General features: G+C 32.2%; 2 protein-coding genes across 3 annotated transcripts; both read right to left on the minus strand.

Moving 5' to 3' along the window:
- Positions 1-1,173: 1,173 nt before the first annotated feature.
- Positions 1,174-24,254, minus strand: LOC105347633 (ficolin-2). 2 transcript variants are annotated; one of them, XM_066066227.1, is made up of 6 exons: positions 23,760-24,254; positions 23,397-23,511; positions 23,134-23,255; positions 22,772-22,871; positions 4,027-4,191; positions 1,174-2,580 (listed from the first exon to the last, which is right to left on the minus strand). In XM_066066227.1, exons 1-6 carry the CDS (start codon positions 24,084-24,086, stop codon positions 2,342-2,344), a joined length of 1,068 nt encoding a protein of 355 aa, XP_065922299.1. In that variant the 5' UTR covers positions 24,087-24,254; the 3' UTR covers positions 1,174-2,341. The 2 variants fall into 2 exon arrangements, with proteins under 2 accessions (XP_065922299.1, XP_034313707.2); XM_034457816.2 differs by lacking the exons at positions 1,174-2,580; positions 4,027-4,191 and adding exons at positions 18,255-18,899; positions 22,052-22,216 and having other exon boundaries at positions 23,760-24,250.
- On the minus strand, positions 10,981-14,210 carry LOC117684688 (uncharacterized). Its single transcript, XM_034457812.2, has 9 exons — positions 14,096-14,210; positions 13,426-13,521; positions 12,902-12,949; positions 12,585-12,644; positions 12,428-12,475; positions 12,164-12,322; positions 11,758-11,829; positions 11,561-11,656; positions 10,981-11,237 (listed from the first exon to the last, which is right to left on the minus strand). Exons 1-9 carry the CDS (start codon positions 14,117-14,119, stop codon positions 11,118-11,120), a joined length of 723 nt encoding a protein of 240 aa, XP_034313703.2. The 5' UTR covers positions 14,120-14,210; the 3' UTR covers positions 10,981-11,117.
- Positions 24,255-25,673: the final 1,419 nt, after the last annotated feature.

Genomic DNA, 25,673 nt, shown 5'->3' on the forward strand with positions numbered 1-25,673 from the left:
TCTTGGATCAAATCTTTATATTCCAACATAGAATTCGTTTGACTTTCTATGTTCACATATTTCTTACTAATATTGGAAGTATATGTGGGGACAATGAATTAGACACTAATTTAGATACTAGTAATCAATTTTAAAATGGCTATATTTTCATATAGAACTGGAAATTCATAAAAAACTGCTATTGAAACAGTTTTGATTGTGTTGATCAATATACCAATGTGATATACTCAGTATATCTTTTATGTTAAATAAAAATTCTGATTAATGGTAAAACGAAATTCAAGCTGAAAAGATCAAGATATATGTTGGTAATTCACGTATTTCTGAAACCTATTACACCGTAAGATTCCATAAAATTCACACACATTTTAAATACGAACAATGTATGATTTGATATATCAAAATGATATTATAGATTATGAGATAAAGATTGCAAAATGAATAGCAACAATAGTAGATACAAGATAAATAGAGAATGGATATTTTAACTTCAAAAAAATATTTTATACAACTTTTAAAATGTACAATTATTAAAAAAATTAATTGAAAAATCACCAATTCACAATGCACCGTTTTTAAACGTCATCCAGAAAACCTGATTGGGCTTATTATTATAAATGATAATTAAGTGTTTGTATGCCCGTTTTTATTTATTTATTTCTTTTTCTTTCTTTCTTTTTTGTTTGTTTGTTTGTTTGTTTATTTGTTGTTTTTTTTTTTGATGTGGAATTGATATAGAAGTAAACGTGAACTAAGAAGTTCTAGTTATAAGTAAATAAGTAAATAATTTATTATAGTGACATGTGTATATAGCATAATTACAAAATTCATTATACAAATATAACATCAATACACCCGGCCCAACGGGCACTTTCAAACTGTTACAATGTGAATAAAATTTTCATGTTTTGGGAGCAAGATGGCTTTGTCAAGTGTTTCTGTCTTAAATTGTATAATTCATTAATAAAATAAGCAATTTGGCGGGGGTAGTTACATATTAGGTCAACGAACAGAGTACTATCATTTATATTATTTTGACTACAGTTAACTCATATCCGATTTTATAAAATAAATGACTTCTCTGGTTATTAAAGAATGGACAACGTAATAAAAAGTGCTTTTCAGATTCGATTTCGTTAAGATCACATAAGCTACATATTCTGTCCTCCACCGGTTCTCCTCTGTAGCGGCCTGTTTCGATCCTCAGGGGGAGTTCACCGCATCTAAACATTGCCAATTTTGATCTGATGGGTTTTGGGAGATCTAGCGTGACGTATTTTTCGACTGTGTAGCTGGATTTAAAAAGGATATATGTACGAAGTTTTGGTATACTTTGGATATCGTTGTGCCATTCGGTTTCAAAATTTGTACGTAACTTTTCCTCTGCATAGTGTAAATTACAGGGTGTAAAATTGATGCAAGTACTTTCTATGTTTAACGATTCCATAGTATTTTTAACTTGGGAGCTCCAATTAGAACTACTGTTTTGTTCACGGTCCCAAAGAAACACACGCTTGATGATGCGTTCATTTTCCATGTAAATTAGTCGATTCCAGAGACGCAACATATTCATCTTGTGGCGGCAATTACAGCTTAACCACCCGCTTTCCCCTTGGACTGCTAGTTATATTTACCACAACATAAAAACTCTGTGTACGATTCATTATTATTTGATTACTGTTTTTAATAATTTAGTTACATGTATTCTGATGTGCTTTATTTAGTAGTTACATGGGTTCTGAACATATTTTATTGTGTAATTACACAAGAGGATTGAAAACAAGTTCTTGCAACTTACGTGTTCCTCTCCTAATGATAATACATACAATATACACAATTATAATTTTTATATTACATGATACTTATAGTTATTAACTTTATAATGGTAATATTCATAAATATGCGTTTAAAAAGTATTTGCGAATATATAGTAAATAGTGTTGATATACAGTATAAAAATAGCAAAAACAAGAAAAAAATTATTAAATCTTCCAGACTCTTTAATAAAGTTTTGAACTGCTGAAAAAATAAAGCAGTTTGTATTGTAAGACAAACTGTCACTACCCAAAAGAAGTAGTTACATGTATGAGGCAATGCTAGTTAGTTTCTATAATAACAGTTGGGAGAAGTTGCTCAGGAAAAATACTATTGACTTTATTTCCGAAAAGATATTAAGCAATGTTGGACAGCTACTCCTATCCTTACTGAACTATCCCTCAAAAGAATATATGTAAAGTAGGGTTACGATGTGTATGGGTATGACCCTCCCATAGTATCAATATCGTTATACAAAAACGAAAATACAACATTAGTTTTTGTGGATTTTCAGAGCCTCAAAGTCTCACGGAGATCTAATTAACATAAGAGTTTTAGTTAACTTAAGAACATTGAATCCCCATGCAAACTTTGAGTCGGAGTACATCCCATTCAGATTGGAATACCCACAGTTGTTGAACCACCAGGCCCCTTTGATGCTAACGGCGCAGTTGTCCGCGTTATAGAGGTCGTTGTCCCTATCCACTGTCGTAAACATCATACCGTTCAAATTCACTCCGGGGTCCGGCAAAATTATATTGTCCCCTGAAAATCATACGACATTGAATCTATATCAAAATCTAAACTGTTAGGAAGCAGCAAGAGGCAAAGAACTACTACCATATCCCTTTGGCAACAAGCTTGATATATGTCTACGATGAAATCTAAGGGTTTGAAGTATATATATAGACACCCAAAATAACAACTGTTTTCTTCAATGACTATCGTATCTATAGAAACTTTTTAAAAGGTCTGAAATGACTGGATACCTAATATTGAGTAAATGAATTTAAAACGACTCTTGGTCAAGATGTTATAAATATTATGTTCGGTTTGGGAGAAACTTAAATATTTAAACTTTAAACAGTCAATTTATCGCAACCTAAACGAGATTAATTACCAGTTAATGAATCCGTGACACTTAAATTAAGGAGACCGATTTTGGTTTTTTTTTGGGGTAAAAAATTACAATAGCAAAACTCTTTATTTTTAACCATATGCAATTTACACCAACTGTAGTATATTTGAAAAGTTTCAAGAAAATCTACCATTTGTTCTTTTAAGGGGCCTTCTCAAAATACAGTTACATTTATAGGAATATACTAGGTAATTGTCATTTTCCGCACTTACAAGCAGAATCAAAATACTACAATAGCGACTTTCCTCAAATTGTAATATATGATTAGTAATATCATTTTTAGCTCACACGTATAAAAAAAAATACCAAATTCTACCGTCTGTTTTTTTTTTTTTTTTTTTTTTGCTTTTTTTTTTGGGGGGGGGGGGGGGGAGGTCATCGCAAAATATCAAAATGCACCACATTTTGCTATATCCATTTATTTGAATATAAATGTCTATTAGTAAAATGGATTTATTCAAAAATTAAGAAAAAATAATCCTGACGATATAATTATTCTGTGTGTAAAAATTTTATAGGCGTACACTTTTTACTTTTCCTTACATGTACATGTTATTGTACGTACTCATACAAAGCTTCACAACGTCATAAAAGCACAGTGGCATTGCTCAACTACAGAACAACCGAAAATCGTAAAAAAAAAATTCAATAAAATATATGAATATTTTATCAGTATTTTGTTCATTGTATTCAATTTGATGAAATGTATAAATACACCGAAATATACTAGAATGCACAAAAACTCGCGCAATTAAAAAACTTAAGTCGGCCTCTTTGATAGTGCGAAAACTGGGCTTTAAATGTGAAAATGCTTATCATTAATGCATGTAAAAAAAAATAAATAAATAAAAACAATTAAACATATGAATTCGCTTCTTTACGCTGCAATATACAAGTATAGACATGCAAGTCTGGTTTTATTAGATTACGAAGAGAAAGAGTAGTTACATGTATATCCAGATTGCATAAGTCCTCCTACTGACATTTTTATTTTTTGTCTGATACTTGCATTCTTACTGATAAAGGGATCAGTAAGCAACTCATTTAACTGTTATATATTTTCTATGCCTCACCAGCGTCTCCACTGTACCCCCCGATGTGCAGTCGGTAGTTGGAGTCTGGTCCTCCCACGGTAAAGTTGGAGTACATGGCGTACTGTACGGTGTTGTCAGAGAACTCCAACTGTATCCACAGCACGGTCAGTCCTAGCGACGTCAAGCGGTGAATCTCACCCAAACCTATCGCATTAAGTAAGGCATAATTATTATTTTTTTTCTTGTGGAAAACATTAATCGCATAAAATGTGAAATCTACATTCATTTACTTTATTTACCGCAGTGGATGTATCATGAGGATGTTTGAAAAAAATTTGAGCAACAGAATGAATAGATTATCTTCATAATTGTCTGCTGTAAACTATTTCCACAGATTAGCAAAACAGGGAATAAAGTCCAAGATTGGCTCAGGTTTATGTGAATGATAAATCAAAAGGGCTTTGTCGACTATCGAACTGCAGGCGCGGATCCAGAATTTTTTCCTGGAATCAAGGGATATTTTACTTTACCCGGGAGTGGCGGGTGGGGGTCCAAGACATGTAAATTTACCATGTCAATTTAAGAGGGTTGAAATCTTCGGTCTGTCATCAAACTTTAAGACTTTTTTCAATATAGAGCCAATTTTTTTTTCGCAATTCGAAGTAGTTGATTATTGACTCGTTATTGTAGAGTCAACTACAATTGAAAATAGATATTAGTCTAAAATAGTAAAAAAAAAAAAAGCAACACAAGAACATCGATCGATCTTTATAAAAGACATTATCAACAAACACTACCGAGTTAATGGATAGTGAAATCATCTCATTTGTGATACAGCTGCTACATTCAAATCAAAGTACTGAAGTACTGAGGGGAGTTGATTTTATCGATTATCATTTATTTTACAATCAACTTATCTTGCATGGCAATTAGTTTCTAGTCTGTATTTGAATTACGCACTTTTTTATTATATTTTTTTATTATATGAATTTTTAGACTTTTCCGACAACAGTTTCGAGAAACCCCATATGAATCATGTTGTGTAATATTTAAAGATAGATTTCAAACTATGTATTATTATCGAAAAAATTCTAAAAAATCGTATGGATCTAAGCACTATTGATATCGAACTCTAGTCTCGTTCAACCAGACGCTCGGCTGTTTCCGTTAATCTCCGACAAGCAAGAGAGCCTCTCTGCTTGTCGCAGATTTACGGAGACAGCCGAGCGTCTTACACGTCTTACACTCTGGCGTAGGAACACATGAGACTTCAAAAATATCTAAATTGTTCGTATTATATAAAATCTGACTATTTTCAAAGTGTTTATAGATAAGTTTCCTTGAAAAACAATGCTTCAGCATACGTTACATCGAATTTTTCTATTATTTTCAAGAACTAAGTCTTGTCAGCGGCGAGGATTTGTGCTTAGGTCCAAACACTGTTTCACTTTCGGTTTGCCAGAGTAACTGCATAGGAGAGTTGATTAAAATCAACTCCCAAAAATTGTCTTACAGCTTAATTGAACTAAATAGGAATCTATGTACGGGTTACAATAAATTTGATATCTATTTTTCAAACCCCTTTAAAATAATTACGTGTATATAAATAATCAGGGTAATCATTCCAGCATACACTTTCATGTTTAACATGATAGCAATTTATTTATACTTAGCAGACGTCTGATGCAGCGAATCTTGATCTAAAATAAAAATTCCGAAGTCCGAACTCATACTTTAGCCGAAACTAGTCTTTGTCGATAACTTGGCGATAGAACTTTTACGGACTTATACGTGTATTATTATAAACCAATTAAATGCTTTCTATGGTGATTCTTAACACGAGTATTTTGATTGTAGGACCATTATTTTTATTATTATATTATTATTATTATATTATATTATCATATTTATTATAAATTTCTTGTTTAAGAGTAACTGATGTTTGAATACCTATCCAGAACTCGTTGGAAATCGATCCAAACCCCTTCTCGTAATCCATCCAAAGTTTTCCATGAAAATTCACCGAACCATCTGTTCTGCGCTGAATGATCTAACGAAATGAGAACAAGAGGTCACATGCCTTAAAAGTCTGAGTACCATAGGATATTCAAAGGAATCTCAGTTGCATTTAATCAAGCTTCATCCCAGAGTCGAAACCTTAGCAAAAGGGGCCGAAAACATTAAAATATGGTAATACCCCTTCCCAACCTAAAATCTTGCCACAACTAATTCTGGACTGAAAACTGTAATTTTGGTGAAAAACTTTAAAATAAAAAGAGTGCATGACTAGATATAAAAAGGTGCACGAATGCATGTCATATTTAAAATAATTTTTTCTCATCCCCATTTTGTTCAGTGCCTGCTTTTATAGTCTTTCATTAAAGATGAATATCATGAAAAGAGCTTTATGCTGATTCTAAAAATGCACTTAAATTTGTTAACAAAAGAACAAAAATGCCTTTTGAACATGGATTACCTAACCTCCACTCCAACAAGCCAACTAGATATTCTTCCCCCAGGCCATTTAAAAATTGGTAGAATGCCTTATTTTCTCACCTAATTTGCATACATTCTAATGTTAGCATATTTAAAGAACAGAACTCAGTCCTAGCTCAGCATATTCGAACAAAAGAAAAACAAAAATCAAGACTTACCCTAGGGGATATGAAATTTACTTAAACAATAAAATGCTTTCTTTGGTTATTCATTCGGGATATGAAGGTAGCGACATTGCAGGAAAAATACATAACCCGCGTAAGCGGGTTATGTTAATTTTTCCTGCAATGATCGCTACCTTCATAACCGCATGAATCATCAAAGAAATCATTTTATTGTTAATATTAAAATCTTTCTTTCACTAATTAATAAATTGATTATGAAAAGTTAGTAAAATTCACTAAATTACTGTTAATGTACGTTAGCTAAAAGAAACAGCCAAATCGTCTCTTGTGAGACTTTGAGTCTGGCATCATCATGATTATTTCGTGCAGTCCGTGAGTTTACTTAGGTCGCTGTAGATTCAGACAAATCGATAAACAGGGCGTGTCAATTTCAGTCCTGTCACTTTCAGCCGCTGTAGATTTCGACCAATCGATAAATGGGGCGTGTAAATTTCAGTTTGGCTGTTTCTATAGAGCTATGAATTGACCATATTTTTCCGTAAGAAAAAGAGGAAATTATGCATGGTAGATGTAAAATAAAATATAATTTTGTTAAAGCACTTTTTAATCTTTCTAAATATGCAATTGATTTCAATGCAGTATCAGCAGAAGAAAGGGAAATTTGTATACATCATATAAATGGACATTAGCACTATATGATCCTACCATAGAGTCAAAACCCCTACCACTCACACCTTATCTTATTTATTTTTGTTTTACTCAGATTGAGCCACCACCTTGCAGTTTCCACAAAAAGATCCCCAATTGTTAAGCTACACCTACATAGGATCATTAATTGTGATTTGTTTTGTATACATGTAGATGTGATTATTATGTAATATTTTTTTTCGAAAAGATTCCAAATAAATTGCTTATAAAATAAAAAATAAATTGTATATAAAACTTACGGTCCAAATTCTCCCATCAGCTCCTTGTTTGCAGGCGTAAGTGGTCAAGTCTCCGTTTAGAGTGACAGTGTAAAGTTGCTTTCCCGCGGAAAATTGGTCAGTAATGGCAGAGCAAGAACAGCCGTTTGTACACTCTAAAAACATACATGTATTCCTGATATAAAGTTGTGTATTTTATATCATTTAATAATATAAAAGACAAAATATTTGCTTTCTTATTAAAACTGTATGGTTTTATACGTAATATTAATTCATCATAGTTCCGGTTTACCGATGGCGGCTGAAGTTGTTTCTTGAGCCGTTGTATCTTGGTCCGCTGGTGGATTCTGTGTTTGTGATGTTTCAGCTAGAGGTTGCGGTGTTGCATTGTTTGTTGTTGAGCTTTCCTGTAAGAAAATTACATCAAAGATAATGAAAGCGATGCATTCATTTCAATATTTTTGGTGTTTTCGGATAGGATTTTGATAATTTTGTCTTCGATTAGGAACGGAAATTTTTCTAGAATGAGTGTAAATTATTCAGTTGTCCTATTTTGTAATGTAGAGCACACTTTCATCTTACAACAACAACAACTACACTCATATCGCGTTATTTCGGTACAAGAACAGAAGGCTTCCGTGGTATAAAAGTATCAAATTTCGTCTTCTACAAAGATTTTATTTCACTGAAATTTATGTATGTATATAAACCTTTTTTTTATTGGTCACTTGATTACAAGTAACGTTTCACATAATTGCATGTATAAGCTATAACGTTAGATCAATCTTACCTCTAAGAAGCGGCGACAGTTCGGCTTGTTGGTGGAATCCTCTCCCGGTGGAGCACTCCACATCCGGCATCGAGTGGAGGTGTGGAGGTAACAGACGTCCATGGCCAGACAGCTGGGGGATCCCAGACATCGGACGGCGCACCAAGTCACGGACTTCTTGTCGTCAAGCAGGATATCCTCCGTCTCACTTCCTGGAATATATCTAGAGTTTCTAGTGGAGAAAAAGAACAATTCTTGTGTAGTTCTACCTTGCAAGAAAGGACAGAATAGGGAAAGTGTTATGGCTGCGTTCAACAGAAGGGGTCTAAACATGTAAGACATGTTTATTCTCTGAGAGCTACAGCTACAAGAGAAGTGTTTCAAATCTCAAGTTTAAAGATGAAACATAAAAAAGGAAGATTCATCAATCAAAGTCAATCAAATTATGATGAAATTTTCGCCTTTTTGGTTTCTCTTTTGATGAAAATCTGATAGGCTATCGGCGCTTCGTCCCTTTATTTTAATATTCTTTATATAGATTCATTTTCTCTTTGTTGTAACTTTACTTTGTACGTGCGATTAATATTTTCAAAGAGTTTTTAAAAAGCCCACATCGATCAAGGATTTTTTCATCTGAATTCATTAAAACTAATTAAAAAATCAAATCAGAATGTTGGTTGTTTATCAGATAAAAATACATATTTTTTGCAATAATTGTTATCTTTAAAACAAAGTGTTAACAACGAAAGAAAGCATTTTATTTCTCTCCTAATCTCTCTTAATCATCCATATGAATTTAAAAAGGGACGTACATGTAAATTATTGCTAGTGCAATTAATATGTTTCATAGAAGACTTTTCATTTGGCGGACTACAACAAATTGCAGTACGTGCAATCAATGTTGCTAAAATTTCGATCAATAACGAAATAATTGAAGGACAGAAAAAGGCTCAAACGTGCAGATTATGAGGTCATTTAAAAATGTAGACAATGTATTTACAGTATATTGGATTTAAAAAAAACGTCACTCAATGTTTTGAACAGTGTTTATAAATAAATCTAACAGTTTTAATTATAAAATTCAAAGATTGTTCTGTGGTTTGATTAATTTTCGTGGGTATCAATTTTCGTGGATTTTCTAAAAACCACAGTTTCGATGATACGTAATTTCGTGGCCAATGATCCTATCAATACAAAATGTTAGTTGAAATTGAACTTCAATGAATATCTAATTTCGTGGATCAACTTAACAACGAAATCCACGAAAATTGGTATTCAACGAATATTGATGAAACCACAGTATATATAGTAGCCTAACCTGTTTTTTCTTATTCTTCTCGTTTATCAAAATTCGTGTTACAGCATTCCTTTTAAAAGAGTAAAAAGATCGTTCAGATCTGCATTACACCTTTGTTTGCCTATTTATGAGTCATAGATCTTTAGGGTTTGTTTATCTTTGATTTAAGGTCAGACGACACGTTCCTCAATTTTATATAACTTTTTTCCAGGAATTTGTTATTGATTCGCTACTACTTTGACAAGCTTTCTTGCAAAAAATTATTAGGATACCTTACCAGGCATTTCTGCAAGATACTAGAGTATGCATTTTGCAATATAATCTTGTTGAAAATACACTTAAATTGCTGACATAAAAATGTTTGGCATGTATATACATACATAGATAAATATATATGGAGCTCCACCTAGGCCTGGACTTGAACTCACTTAGCAGTGAGCGGCCACCTTTCTAACCACTCGGTCATCTAGGCATGCATACATTGAAAAATAAAATTTTAATCAATACAAAATGATTATAAATAATAATAACTTTATTGGAACTCTTTATTACGAGGAGATACAAAAATGTCCTCGAGGAACGTGTCGTCTGACCTTAAAAGGGGTTTTCTTAATTTCTACTCAAGGCATTGAATTGTTTTAGTTTCTTCTTATGATACAGCCTTTCTTTTTCATGCAAATAGTCATTAAGAATATTTCTACTAACTTTTTTGAACAACCGCTTTGTTTTTCTAAAATTCTTTATATCATGTTAATGATCATGTGTAAACCATGTTTTCATATAACTGAAATTAGTTAAATTTCAGTTGTATTTTGTAAAAATTGGTGTCATCCCCAATGCGTCTTTAGAACCTTTTGATTAGAACACAGCTGATCCGTTAAAAAAAAACACAACAATATCAATAAATTCTAATGTGAAACATTTTCACATCAAATGTTTTAGTTTTCAAGTTCTATCACAAAATGATAATCTTCTTTATCATCAACAAAATCATTGCATGATTCCATTTTTTCGGGATTCCATTTATATCAGTTTCTTGTGGCATTTGTTGATGAATAATTTTGTGCTACAATGATTATGAAGTGCGTATAGTACCTAAATAGGGTTGTGGAAATCACATTTAAATGTAGAAAATGATTATATTCTAACACCGTGTTCATACTTTATACAATACATGTACCTACATTGAAGCACTTTGAGCATGTGCTTTCATATTTATCTTCCGACACTGCATACTTGAACCATTATTTTCATTTTATTGGAGATGGATCATGATAAACTGCTGTCATTTAAAATGTAGATGACCATTTATAATTTTTGTTTTTCGACAGTTTTTCATGCCTAGGACTTTCTTATTTCAAATAAAACAGAACACATGTATGCTGATAAATGCATGTAAGACATGCAACAATTCATAGAAACGCATCCACATTTATAATTTTAACAACGAACAATTACAATATGATATTACATGTATTTACAATATTTAAATGCGAAAAACAAACGGGATGGATATTTTAGATTGCTAGCTGAGCAAATTTTCTGATCAAGTCTTTAATAACTCCATCTTCGGATTTGTTGACTTTCCTTTTCTTGTTTGGGATATTACATATCTTCTGCTTTCGTTTTCGATAACTCTGAAATAAAAAAGAGAGACGAAATAAAATAAAATTCAATTTATGATAAGATTATAACTGGTACAAGCTGTATTTGAAATGAATATGTAGTACATATTATATATATATATATATATATATATATATATATATATATATATATATATATATATATATATATATATATATATATATATATATATATATATATATATATGTACACGAATTTATCAATTTTATCAAATTGACGTTGATTTATAATTGGGCCTTAAAATAAGCATACCAGTGTAAACCAATAATAGGAAAGAAATACAAGTTGACAAGTGATAGAAGTAGGTGCATACTGCTTTATCGGTGGTCTCCTTGTCTTTAGTTGGCAGTGCAAATTCTGAAGCATCAGGCGCTGTGATTATGGCTTTGGGCACTAATGTCGGCGGTATCTGTTTAAAATTAAACATCAAAATAACATGCGAAAGAACAGTGCATAATAAAGTTCACATGCACCACTCGCTCGCGTGTACACGATGGTGACATTACGTACCTGTTTGCCGCTGGTACCCTGCCTCTGTTTTTTGTTGACTGGACCGTTCACAGAAGGGGTTATCATAGGATTCTGTATAATGAAAAATATCATATAATTTCTCTGTACATGAACCACAGCTATAGATGAAATTTTATATAAAGAAAGAAATCGTAAGTAGATTTGGTGTTATATATAGCAACCAACTTTAATTCGCGTGTGGATAATTTTTCTGAGGTTTGGAATATCGAGTTTTGTCGTCGCAAATATTTCTCGCCGTGAATCAGTTCTCAAATGTTTCTGGTAATTTCGGGGTTCAATACAATCTCTTGGTTGCGAACCAGTTTTTCTACGGAAAATATTTCGCAAAATAAAGTGATCGCGCGAAATAAAAAAAAAAGTTTTACTGTATTGGAAATCTACATACATCTTTTGCTGGATCTTTGTCCTGAGCATTGTCGGGTCTTGATTTTTGATAAGGTTTTCTCCTTGATTGTCTGGCGTGCCTTTTGTTCTTTTTGATTTGGAGTGAATTTCCGCTCACATCTACAGGATCTGTCGCCTCTTTTCCTGTGATGCTTGGAATCTGTGCGATTTTTTAAATTATTATTTTAATTTATTTAATGCAAAACGAAAGCAACATATGTTTGTAAAATATTTTAAAATTAAAAGGACACGTTTTATAACTTACAGAGTATCTGATGGATTTTAGCATCAACGAAATTTGATCTTCTAAATTCTGAAAGAAATGGAATGAAATATAAAAAGTAAAAGCAACCTCCTGAGAAAGATTGTGAAATTCAGAGGAGTTGTAAGAAAATGATACATGTAATAAAATACAAACCAACCTTCAAAGGGGAGCAAATCTTCTGATCTGGTTTGGTTTTCGGTGACAGTTTTGGCTGCATCTATCAACAAACAAACACTCAATTTATTCAGGATTGACCATGAAAATGCAAATATTGATTATTTATTGAATTTAGCGACAGTAAAAAAGATCCGTAATGTTACAGAGCTAAACTCAACACCAAGAACACTGAAACCTAAAATTTCAATAGTAAACAAAAATATACCGTTTCATCAAAATAATTCTTACTCCGAAAATAATTAGAATGTAGTCCAAATGACCTGCATTTTTAAAACAATGTATAAATAATATATGTACCTGTACGCGCCATGGTTTCTTCTTTACTTTTGGACACGAAGGTGTGTTCTATTAAAAAAATATATTATCGATGAAAAGTTTTTACATGTTATACCCATTGTTACTCAGTAGAAATTTGACGAAGATACTTAGTAAAAGCAGTATAAACATATCAATCTGTTGTTTTAAAGGGGTGCTATAATCATGACCAAATTAGAATATTTAAACTCTTTTGAAAAAGAAATCACTGTATACTAGTGAAATAATGAAATATCAAAGCTGAAGCATTTAGGTTCCTTTCTTTCTGAATACATTAAATGGTAAATGGGTGGATGATTTGCATTTGCATTGATATTCTTAAATCTGGTTGGTAATTCATTATCTACTCTGTCTCCTTAATCTAATACTGCACCACACCTTAGATTCAAACTGTAAAGCATCATTGACATGTGACATTGAACACAATGACAGTACTGTAAATACCCTTACACAATGACAGGACTGTAAATACCTTTACACAATGACAGTACTGTAAATTTCCTAACCTTGTCCCCGGCTCCAGTCGCACCCTCTCCGCGAAGGGATACCGCCAACCTCTTGATTGAGCGGCAACACTCTTCAAGGTCTAAATCATCTATACTCTGAAATAAGATAAGATATTAACGTCTGCATATTTTGTTTGAAAGGAGAGCGTAACTGTATTAATCAAATCAATAACTAGAAAATTTATTTTTTCTATATTTTTATACCATTATTCTTTAACGTCTATTAGAAAAATTGTTCATTCTCCAGTAATTTAAAGAAAGATGCCCTCTTTGAATCCAACATAAACAAGAATTCAATCATATTATCATTGAAGTTAATATAGTGATAAATGGTATCTTACGCTAACTGCAATTTTCTGTTAACGCATATTAGTATGTCATTCATGGAGAATATCTCGTAGCTGCTACATAGAACTATAACTTTTGTTCGTCTATAATCATATGTTTGTGTTTTTTTAAATGAGTATAGTGCTAAAACAGTCCATAAAGCGCTCTTGAACATATGCAAGAAGAGCAATTGCACTTCATATCGCCGTTAGCTTGTGTAACGTATTTGCCTGCATTTGCAATAAATAGTTGGCAAATAAGATGATTTCTAATTTTACTAAAAAAAAATCAAACAAAGTTAACGATTCAAAATAGTAAGAAAAAATATTGTATGATTTGTTACCCTCTTATTCGATGTTGATGTCATTTTCTTCGACTTCAAAATCTAAAACTTTCCTCAAATTGCAGTAGTGAACTTCTTGCGGGTATGAAATGTATCCACAACAAACGTGACGTATAAAGTCATTGTGACGTCACAATAATTTTCGGCAGCCAATAAAAAACGTTGTTCATTTTTTTCGGGTTGTACACGTGTTACACACGTCAAAACACCATTTAGTCTAATTTTTCAACTCAGCCTTTCAAACAAGTATATTGAAACAATTTTTTAAAAATCTGCTTTTTGATTTGTTTTATGCTATGGTAATCATTCTTCCTATCCCCACTTATTTTTATAACAAACGTATATATAACATGCAAGTACTACAGGAACACAATATATTCTCTTTGGTGGCCCATGGGTATGGAGAGTAGTTAAGAAAATAGTATGTACGTTATCCGGGATGATGTTATTTTTTATTTATTTAATTTTCAATGGTCGCTATTTCTGTGTTTTCCTAACCAACTTAAAAATACATCCTTACGTTTGTTTTTCACTATGCTAATCGACCAACTCAATGTAACCCCACCGACTGAAAATATATCTTAGAAAATAACTATAACTTTCTTTGTTCCGTTGTGAGTCCAGAGTCGTAGCTATATAGTGAATATATGTTGGAAATTCAATAATCTACAATACTGGTTAGTTTACAAATACACTCACCATTTCGACCACTTTTTGATCAACCATTCATAATATTATTACATAACTTACAATCCTTTATGCTTACAAAATACTCTAAAGCTTGGATACATGTATCAATAGTATCAGCCTATATCTGTAGGACCAGCAAGTGCCCTTGCTTTTGTCCTTTTTTTTTTTTTTTTTTTTACATCCAAGTTGAATTTGTTTTCTTATTAATGTGCTCACCCATATTAATAATGTTTTCAATATATAATATGTTCTTTTTAAGTGCAGCTCAAACTGGCGTATAAAACAATCTAGAAACAGCCAGACTGAAATCTACACGCCCCGTTAATTGATTGGTCGAAATTTAAAAATGAGGGATATAAAGGTGGCGACATTGCAGATGTAAAAAAAAAATTCTGCAATGATCCCTGCCTTTATACCCCGCATGAATAATCAAATAAAGCATTTTATTGTTATACTGTGTATTTACATCTTTCTTTTAACAAATTATCAAATTGATTGTAAAAAGTTAGTAAAATTCACTAAATTACTGTTAATGTAAACCAGTACGTTTGCAAAGAAACAGCCAAATTGTCACCCGTGAGATTTTGAGTTTGACACCATCATGATTATTTCGTGCAGTCCGTGATCTTTCTCATTTCTCAGGTCGCTGTAGATTTCGACCAATCGATAAACGGGGCGTGTGGATTTCAGTCTGGCTGTTTCTGTAAAGCTATGATGTAAATTTACATGTATGTACTCTAAGAAGACATCTAGCTTCATGAAGATAAAAGTTTCCTGGTGTTAAGGTAAATGTTACTGAGATTGTTTTATTATTACATTTAAATCAAGTAGCTTTATGTAATGGTAGATATGATCGATAGAAGTTGCTATTGTTTCGCGTCATGTTTCCGTTCAGTTCACGTACGTAATGGTATTGTCTCAATATCCCGCTGTGGGGACCGGTAAATGCGGCAAAAACTTATGTCATTGTCTTACTCTTAAGGAACATATAGTAGAAAAAAGTGAGACTGAAAATGTATGGAAGGGAATTACCGCCAAAATTCTATGTATCTTGCTTTTATTCTTATTATGCTTACTTCTTTATTCTTCATTACATTTAGACTTGCATGTCACTTTATTGTTTTCATATTCATGCTTATCCAATTTCACTTTGATTCTCTTTGATCCTTCATTGTTTGCTTAATTCTATGTTGCAACATTCTCTTATTATTTGTGTAAATTCTTTCTTCTATCTCTGTTACAAACGTGAATTCAAACACGCAAACCATAAAGCACTTTCAATAAAGACGAATACATGTTGCATGAATTTATTGCTGCATTATGACGCCAGGCGGCAGTGTGCGCGCTACAATCGCTGCTCCCCGAAAAAAACCAACGTAGCTAGCAGCTAGCTAAATGTGGGATGTTTCGCACCATGGCATTTCGCTCCAATGTTTATATGTTCAGATCAAGAAATGGAGGGGAGGTTAATGTACTAAGGGATAATTTATAATTTTGTTTGCCGGGGAGGGGGGGGGGGGGTAGGTCGAGTTCTATTTTCAGTAGGTTTACTTCATATGTGAATTTAAAAAAGTTTGAATATTCAAGGGTGGTGGGGTGACTGGACCCCCCTCCTAAAATAAAATAAAATTCTAAGTCTGCCCATCAGTTATATTTATGAGACGATATAATCTTACACTCATAATTAGCACCCGTATCATAATTATCATCATCGCAAGCTTGATATGGAAGTCGGTCAATTCAACTATTCATTTAATCAGGACGACATGTATGAGGTTCATGTCTCTAAGTTACATGTATCATAGCCGAAACACCTTCAAATCTAAACATGGACATTCAGTTACATGTACATGATTTTTATTAAAATAAACAAACCTACAATAAGCACGGTTGTGAGTGATACATACACATTTTTATCACTTCAAAAATCTGTGTAAATAAGAAGCATACATTATTACTGTTTTGTATTTTGGAAGAAAAAAAATATTTTATTTAGAACTTTATATAAGAATTTTTATTTAGATTTGATTTAGATTTTAAACCAAAACGCATAAACAGTCATATCACATACCGTATTTTAATCTCTCTGTCTGGTTTGTTTTCGTATACTCATTGTGTAATTAATTCACTGATAATTTAGATTCGTTAATTTTACCGCGTTTACTTCTGCGACTCCACCGTTCTGTGCCGAATCGCAAGAATATAAAATCGCGTGCACCAAACTTAGTTTTCATATCACAAGTTCAAAACTTTTAGAAAATAAAATAAGTGAGATTTTAAAACCTGCAGTTTTATGTTTTTTAACCCGGAATTTCACGCGGATATTAATTCATCGCATTTTATCAGGGATACACAGTACTGTAGCCTAACGAGAGGTACATAGTGATTCATGCAAGTGATAATTTTCACACGTACTGGAGTACAAGAAAAGCTACTTCTAATTATTTCGTACCCCAGTCCTTTTATTGTTTTTCAAAAACATCTTTAAATTTGGTTTAAATTTATTTCTATTTCATCTACATATTCCGCGGGTACCTGTGGACAGAACCGTGCATCACCCCACCTCTTTTCACCTCAAATGAAAATAAAGTCCTGTCGACAAGTACTTGTGACATGTTCTTCTTCTAAAAATTAAGCGTTCCTGCAAATAATTTGCAAATAATTTGTTACTGCATATATATACGGTACAACTTTGCATTGCGGATATAGAATGAGATCAGATCCACCCCCAATGGAAAATTCACCCTTATTTAATCAACCAATAAAAATGTTACATTAAAAGTTTAAATATTTATCAATTTAAACTTAACTGTTACATAAACTGTTATAGTTAAGTTTAGATTGATAAATTATAAACTTTTAATGTAACAAAAACATTAATACAAAATTATCTCTCAGATACCCCCCCCCTCTGATTTTTTTTAGAACCGCGCGGAGGCATTTTACATGTACACAAAAAAAACTCCGTATCTTTTTAAGTCTGCGTATATCGTGGCTTGTTAAAAGTTAATTATATTAACATGTATTTCATATTCCTATACTAAGCCCTTAATTTGAGATGTTTTCACGAATTTATTAAATTTATGCCATTTGTTAGTTTCGTTTTAATAAATTTTCGGGAGCAGCAATTGTAGCGCACACACTGCCGCCTGGCGTCATAATGCAGCATTAAATTCATGCAACTTGTATTCGTCTTTATTGAAAGTGCTTTATGGTTTGCTTGTTTGAATTCACGTTTGTAACAGAGATAGAAGAAAGAATTTACACGAATAAGAAGAGAATGTTGCCACATAGAATTAAGCAAACAATGAAGGATCAAAGAGAATCAAAGTGAAATTGGATAAGCATGAATATGAAAACAATAAAGTGACATGCAAGTGAAAATGTAATGAAGAATAAAGAAGTAAGCATAATAAGAATAAAAGCAAGATACATAGAATTTTGGCGGCAATTCCCTTCCATAAAAATGAGCTTGTCCAAGTTTTATGGCACCGAGATATGAGACTGGCTCAAGTATTGAAAGCCGAACAACCCTGGTCCTTGGAAGTGAAGGATTAAGTTTTCCATCTCAGTGAATTGTAGTGATTTTTAATAGAACAATTTCTGTAGAGTCATTAGATGTAGGTGGTGGTTGAATTTTTCAATCTAGTTGTTACCTCTTTTTCACGAACTAACAACTCAAAAAATCATGAAATACTGTATTTATTCTATATATAAATATACAAGGAAATCTGCGAAATCACATAGCCACAAAGCTCTGAAAAAAATGACCCCTAATATTTTGTAAATGATCAAAGAATCTCCACAAGTTAACGATAAAATTAAAGTTTTAAAGATGTATCATAAAATGGTTTGTAGTTCTAAATTCAAAATTGTCATGGAGCTCTAATCAACATCAAAGTTTTGGTTAACTTAGTGGCATGATTCCCCCAAGCAAAATTGGCGTCGGTATACCACCCGTTCAGATTGGACAACGTGCAGTAATTGTGCCACCAGGCGCCATTGTAATAGACGGCACAGTTCCCGCCGGAATACAGATCGTTGTCGTTATCTGATGTCGTAAACATCATGCCGTTCAGATTGACTTCGGGGTCAATATTTATCATTTTGTCTCCTGAAAAATAGAAGGACCTTCAGCGTCTCAAAATGTACTACAAACAATTAAAAAGCTCTAAATACATCGTCGAAACTATATAGTTAGTTTCGCTAACGGTTAAAGGGGCATGGTCACAATTTTTGTCAAATTCTATTTTTCTGTTTTTATTATTTACAATGCTTCAGGAATGCATTTCTAATGACAACATGAAATTTGAAATTCAGTTGTAGATTATAAGCAAGGTACAGGGCTCACAATTCTTTGTCATGTAAACAAGGCTCGTTCCCTGTTTTTGTTTACATAGGTTCAATACGAGGGTCAATCCAAAAATACGAAGACAATTGGGCTGTCTATCATAAATTTTTATAAAAGTCATAATTAACAGATTAAATTATGCAACAACACATATTTTATTGATATACGAAGTTTCATTCCATTTGATGAAAAGGTTATTTAGTTATTTTAAAATCAACATTTTTGTCACCACGGCGCACGGTAACATTGAAAACACGACGTCAAGATGATTTAGATTTACGCACAGGTATTAATAGAAATTGCCAATCTTTATACCACCCTTAGTCTTTTGTGCTCTTCACCATACAATTTAAATCGTCACTATATCACTTGACGTCTAATTTATTCACATTTGTTCAAAAATCATAAGTTTGTTCGATCCTCTAAGTTTTCTTATTTTTAACCGCATGTCTCTTTGTTTACAGTAAGAAAATCCCTAAATGTCAGATGACGTTGTTTATTCAGTCAATTTTAAGGACGTTACTTTGGTTACTGATATCTGTTCACCAAATTTATATATCCCGTCATTATTTGGTACATAGAATATCATGACAATTCATAATTTTAAGTTTCAATAATATTTGGTTTTAAGCACAACTTATGGAAATATTACTTTCAACAAAGTATGGTTTATTGTTGACAGAATACTAAGTTTGACTGTTCGCCGTGACCTCATTCTTGAAGGATTATATTCTAAATATTTCTTAAAAATAAAGGAATATAGTATTAACTTTTTCTATTTTAAATTGTTGGAAACAATTGTTAAATTATGTTTACTAAATTAAAAACTCCTTACTTAAGCATTGTAAACACTAAAATCGGAAATATAATTTTTAACCAAAATCGTGACCATGCCCCTTTAAGCATAAATAAACAGTTCCTAACGTTTAACACATTCATTTTAGGTCTAAAATTGGAATTTTCACTTCAACATTCAAAATGTAAACAAATCTTTGTTTACATAGCAAATAATTGCAAGCAATGTAACTCGCTTATATCTCAACGACTGATAAAATGTCTTTAGTTACTGAATCATTGTAAACATTAAAATCGGAAAAATTATTTTAAACCAAAATCGTGGCTATGCACCTTTAAAGGCTTGAATAGTCATTATATGCTAGACTTGCTGTATGTCATGCACTTTGAGCTTGATAGCTAGTTAAGCAAGACAACCGGTGTATCCCCGTAATGGATATGTGATCATGAAAGCATTCATTTATCCATACAAGAATATTCGAAAAAAGAGTTCTAATTGTCCTTTCCGATATATTTCATTTTATCAAATAAAATATAATCATGTTTTATATTTTATTTGATAAAATGAAATATATCGGAATTCTAGTATATCGAGTATTCGAAAATTAATTAGAATTTTTTTCTATCTGTGCATCACTCTATACAAAGTAAACTACAAGTCCTGATTTTGGGCTTTGAAAGTGTTATGGCAAAGCTGTCCACACAAAGCAATTTGGTAATGTAGGATAGATATATATAGGATGTATTGATTATATGCATTCATCTTGTTTAACCATACATGTACAATACTAAAATATTATAGAAGAAAATAAAAGAATCTACTTTAGACCTAATTTTAAGTTGTAGTTTGTGCAAACCTCTCTATATATGATTGTTATAGTACATTGTACTTGAAATATCTTATTTTATATTGTGCCTTATTATAATAATTTTATATACATAAAACGCGTTATTTGATTGGTTCTAGACAATCTCGTGTCAGGGTAATAAAACTTCATATTTCTCTGTCATCGTCATCATATCCTACGCCTTCGAAAGTTACGTGAATTTTCATTTGAAGCGCATGGAAAGTCCCGAGGATGATCAATTCTAAAATTTTATTGGATAAAAAACTTATTTATGTCTCTGATAATATCAACATTTAAATTACTTTTTATATCAACATTTTAATTGCTTTTTATATCAGAAAACTAACATAAAAGAAATCAGTAACCATTCACTATGTTTTTGCTTCACGAGAGTTAAAAAAAACTATTAGAACCTGGCGTATTCTAAAGTAAAAAAAACCAATTTAATGCATGATAGTAAAGGAGATAGGAAGATTTATTCAGCCAGAAAAATCCTATTTCCCTCGGGCGTTGCCTCTGGAAATATGATTTTCCTTGGGAGAATAAATCTTCCTATCTCCGTTTCTATCATGCAATAAATGCACAACGTATCAATTTGTTCCAATCATTTTTACATAAATTACTCTAATCTAATTGTTGTGAGATTAGATGAATTAAAGTAGATCCAGTGTTCTGTGATGTCAGACTTTATTGTAAAACTTTGAATAGTTTTATTTATTTTATGTGAATATAATCACATGGATGTAATTAGAAATACTGTTAAGTTCAATTTTAATGTTATCCTAAATTTCCAATTTTTCATACATTTTATCTTGCTAAGGGGAAATCATTCTATTTCTGACTTTTCTCTCAGTTGTATGTCTAAATGCTATATTTTTTTAATCCAAACAACTAGTTTTCTAACACAGTTGACAATAAAATTAAAAAAGATAAACAAGTTTCTGCCTACAACAAAAAGTACGGTTTTCTGATGCTAAAATATGCTCTAGTTCATGTTTATCTGACTTCTCAAAATGTGTGATGAAATGTATATTTTTTCTAATGATTGGCGAAATTTAAGTCTTTTAAGTTGAAATCAGCTGTTCTGTTTTTCAACTTTCATCAGAGAATTTTACGAGTATGGATTGAGTTACCTTAAATGCAAGTCACTCCAAGAAGAGCGTGTTAAAAAACGATTTGTTAAGATAAAAAGTAAAATAAAGCAACAATTCGAATGAATATGTTTGTATTTTGATAATTTTTATAACCGAAACAAAGAATTTACTATCTAACCTGCGTCTCCACTGTACCCTCCTATGTACAGGCGGTAATTAGAGTCTGGTCCTCCCACGGTAAAGTTGGAGTACATGGCGTACTGTACGGTGTTGTCAGAGAACTCCAACTGTATCCACAGCACGGTCAGTCCTAGCGACGTCAAGCGGTGAATTTCCCCCAAACCTACAGGATGTTACAGTTAAAAAGATTGGCTCGAGAAGACTTTTTTGCTGCATGGTTAAAGACTGGTTTGTTATTCTCGTGTGGGAAATAGAAAATTAGGAACTAAGATTGAAATTGAATCTTGTTCTGAAGTACAAAAATTTTCTACTGAACCAAAAAAACAAACAAAAAACGAAAAAAAAACAAACCAGGAATCAAGTCCTAGCTACATGTTTTTTATTTTAAGACCATTTTCAGAGAAAATATATTTGACGTTTCCTTGACGACAATGACTATTGTATCAAATATTCAACATGTTACAGTAACTTCTATTTCGCTTATTTTCATTCAACGTAATTAAGAGAAGAAAAGTCACGTGACTTAAGAAACAGTTTTGTAAAGCCCATAAAATCGACCTTATTAATTATAAATAATAGAATCTTATTTTTGCATTAGGTAAAGTTTTCAGTCGTAATATCAAATGATATAGTGTGATCAATTTAAAAAGGTTTTTTTGCGGCATTATATCCCTAAATTCATTATTTAAAATATATTTTCCTCGAAATTTTAAATAACCTATCCAGAACTCGTTCGAAGTTGATCCAAACCCCTTCTCGTAATCCGTCCAAAGCTTTTGATGAAAATTCACCGAACCATCTGTTCTACGCTGAATGATCTGAGAAAAAGATGAACGTTGAATGCAGTATAAATTCTGTAAAATAATTCAGTGCTACTGATACTTAGTATTTCATTATACCATTAAACTAGACCTAGAATAAGAGCCTTAATTTCTGTCACAAATTTTTCACTCAGTCTGAGCCAAAACGGGGGTATATGTCATTTCATAGTTTTTCAACTACACTTAACTAGGATCGTTTAACGGGATTCATTTTGTTAAGATTAATTTTTTTTTCTTGAAAAGATGCGAAGAGACATACGGTCCATATTCTCCCATCATATCCTTGTTTGCAGGCGTAAGTGGTCGAGCCTCCAGAGTAGAGTTCCGTTCCGGTGGAAAATTGGTCAGTAATGACAGGGCAAGAACAGCCATTGATACACTCTAAAAATGCAAGTTCTTGGCTGATTGTAAGTTCTGTATCTAATACTCAGAATAGGACAAAAACAAATTTCCTATAAAACTGTAAAAAAAACCTATAATTATTGTTAAAACTAAGATGACGTCATCACATCAACGGCTTACCGATGGCGGCTGACGTTGTTTCTTGAACCGTTGTATCTTGGTTCGCCGATGGATTCTGTGTTTGTGTTGTTGAAGCTAGAGGTTGTGGTGTTGAGTTGTTTGTTGTTGAGCTTTCCTGTAAAGAAATACATCAAAGATCTAATAAAACAATAGTGTTGGAAGAAAGCGTATTAAAGATAAATTTCCCGAAATGCAAACTTCAAAGTTAGATTTTCCGAGATTACAGTTAGAATCTTCAATTTTAATGTTGGAATTCCCAATTTTAAAGTAGGAAATTCCTAATTTTATGCAAATAAGTATAAAAAAATATTTTAATCCAATCTTATTTCGGTCGTTTGATTTTAACAATTGCAACTAACGTACATGTGTATCACTTAGCTCTCTAAAACGGCGGCAGATTGGTTCGTTGGTGGAATTATCCTTCGGTGGAACACTCCATATGCGGCATCGAGTGGAGGTTTGGAGGTAACAGATGTCTATGGCTAAACAGTCAGAGGATCCCAGACATCGGACGGCGCACCAAGTCACGGACTTCTTGTCGTCAAGCAGGATATCCTCCGTCTCACTTCCCGGAATATATCTAGAGTTTCTAGTAGAGAAAAGGAACAATTCGTGTATTATCTTACCTTTTGACGAGGTAACAAAAAGAAAAATAAGACCAACTGTGTTCAACAGAAGTGATCTGGACATGGCAAAAATGTTTATTTTCTCTGGGAGAAGATCAAAGTCAAACTGTATGTTAACTATTTCTCAGATCAAATATAAGATATAAGGCAAAAAAAGAGCCGTTCGATATTATTCAAGATTTAATGAATATTCCGCTATGTTAGTTTTTCTATTAATTACAGGCATTGATAATTCGAACTGGCGTTAATGCTTCGGTGAACGTTTGTCGAATTCAGTAGCTAATTAGAGCTGCATGTATTGTCGGAATACGGAAATGCATTGGTACTTTTTGCTTTATTTCAAGCATGCTAAAATAAGTAATAAAAAGTAATCAATTCGCTCGTCTTAAATCAAAGGTTTTATTTTTCATGTCGCTTTTTGAAATCGTGGCAAAACCAGTCTCATCCAGTTGTATGGTTCTAGTTCTAACAAGGAACAGCTCGTCTTTAGTATTTCACACAATGAAAAATTTTTAGAATCCTTAACACACTTTGAAAAAAAAAATTCAAAGTGTGTTAAACAATATGAAGAAAAACGCTATAGCTAATTATTACGATAATATCGAATTTGCATTGCATGACAGTAGTAACAATGGTAAAATATATTGGAAATTGATGAAAGATTTATTCCATGTTAAAGCAACAACAGAAACACCCCAACTGCAATTTCTTGAAAATGGACGATCTAAAATTAGCTTTCTCAGATATTGATAAAATAGAAATTTTGAATAAATATTTTTCATTAATTTCAAATATTGAATCTGCGAATCGTACATTACCCAATTTATACTATATGTGTAATAAAAATATTTCAGACATTCAGAGGTTCAAGAAGTTTTTGACATTATATCAATCTTGGTTGTTAATAAGGCCCTATATGTCATATGCATAGAATGTTGAAATATACAAAATTTTCCATGTCAAAACCTTTATGTATGCTTTATAACAAATCACTTGTAGAAAATTCATTTCCAAATAATTGGAAAATAGCCCATGTATTACCGCTCTTTAAAAAAGATGATCCATCTGTTGCAAATAACTACAGACCGATGTCCCTGCTAAGCTGTGTCAGCAAAATTATGGAAAGAATAATTTGTAAACATGTTTACAATTTTTTTCACGAAAATAAATTATTCTATGAATACCAGGCAGGTTTTTTGCCTGGCCATTCCACGGTATTTCAACTATTAGAAACACAGCATAGTCAAAAGTATAGATGGGAAAATGGGTCGTATGATTTTTTGTGATTTGTCGAAACTCGAAAGCTTTTGACAGGGTGTAACACGAAGCTTTAATTTGTAAACTTCAGACGTATGGTATAAGTGGACATCTTTTACAGTGGTTTAACAGTTATTTAAGTAATAGAACACAAAGAGTCATGTACAAAAACAAGTTGCCATCAACCTTATGTATTAATGCTGGTGTTCCTCAAGGGCCAGTATTAGGTCCACTACTATTTCTTATTTACATTAATGATGTAGCAACGAATATGTTATCATTCTGTGGACTTTATGCTGATGATAATTCATTACAGCATTGTGATTTATATACTAAAAAATTGAAATTGTATTGAACCATGATCTGAAAATTCTCAGCGACTGGTCTGACAAGT

The sequence above is a fragment of the Magallana gigas genome, chromosome 7 (assembly GCF_963853765.1).
Source record: "Magallana gigas chromosome 7, xbMagGiga1.1, whole genome shotgun sequence".
Taxonomy (NCBI): Eukaryota; Metazoa; Mollusca; class Bivalvia; order Ostreida; family Ostreidae; genus Magallana; species Magallana gigas.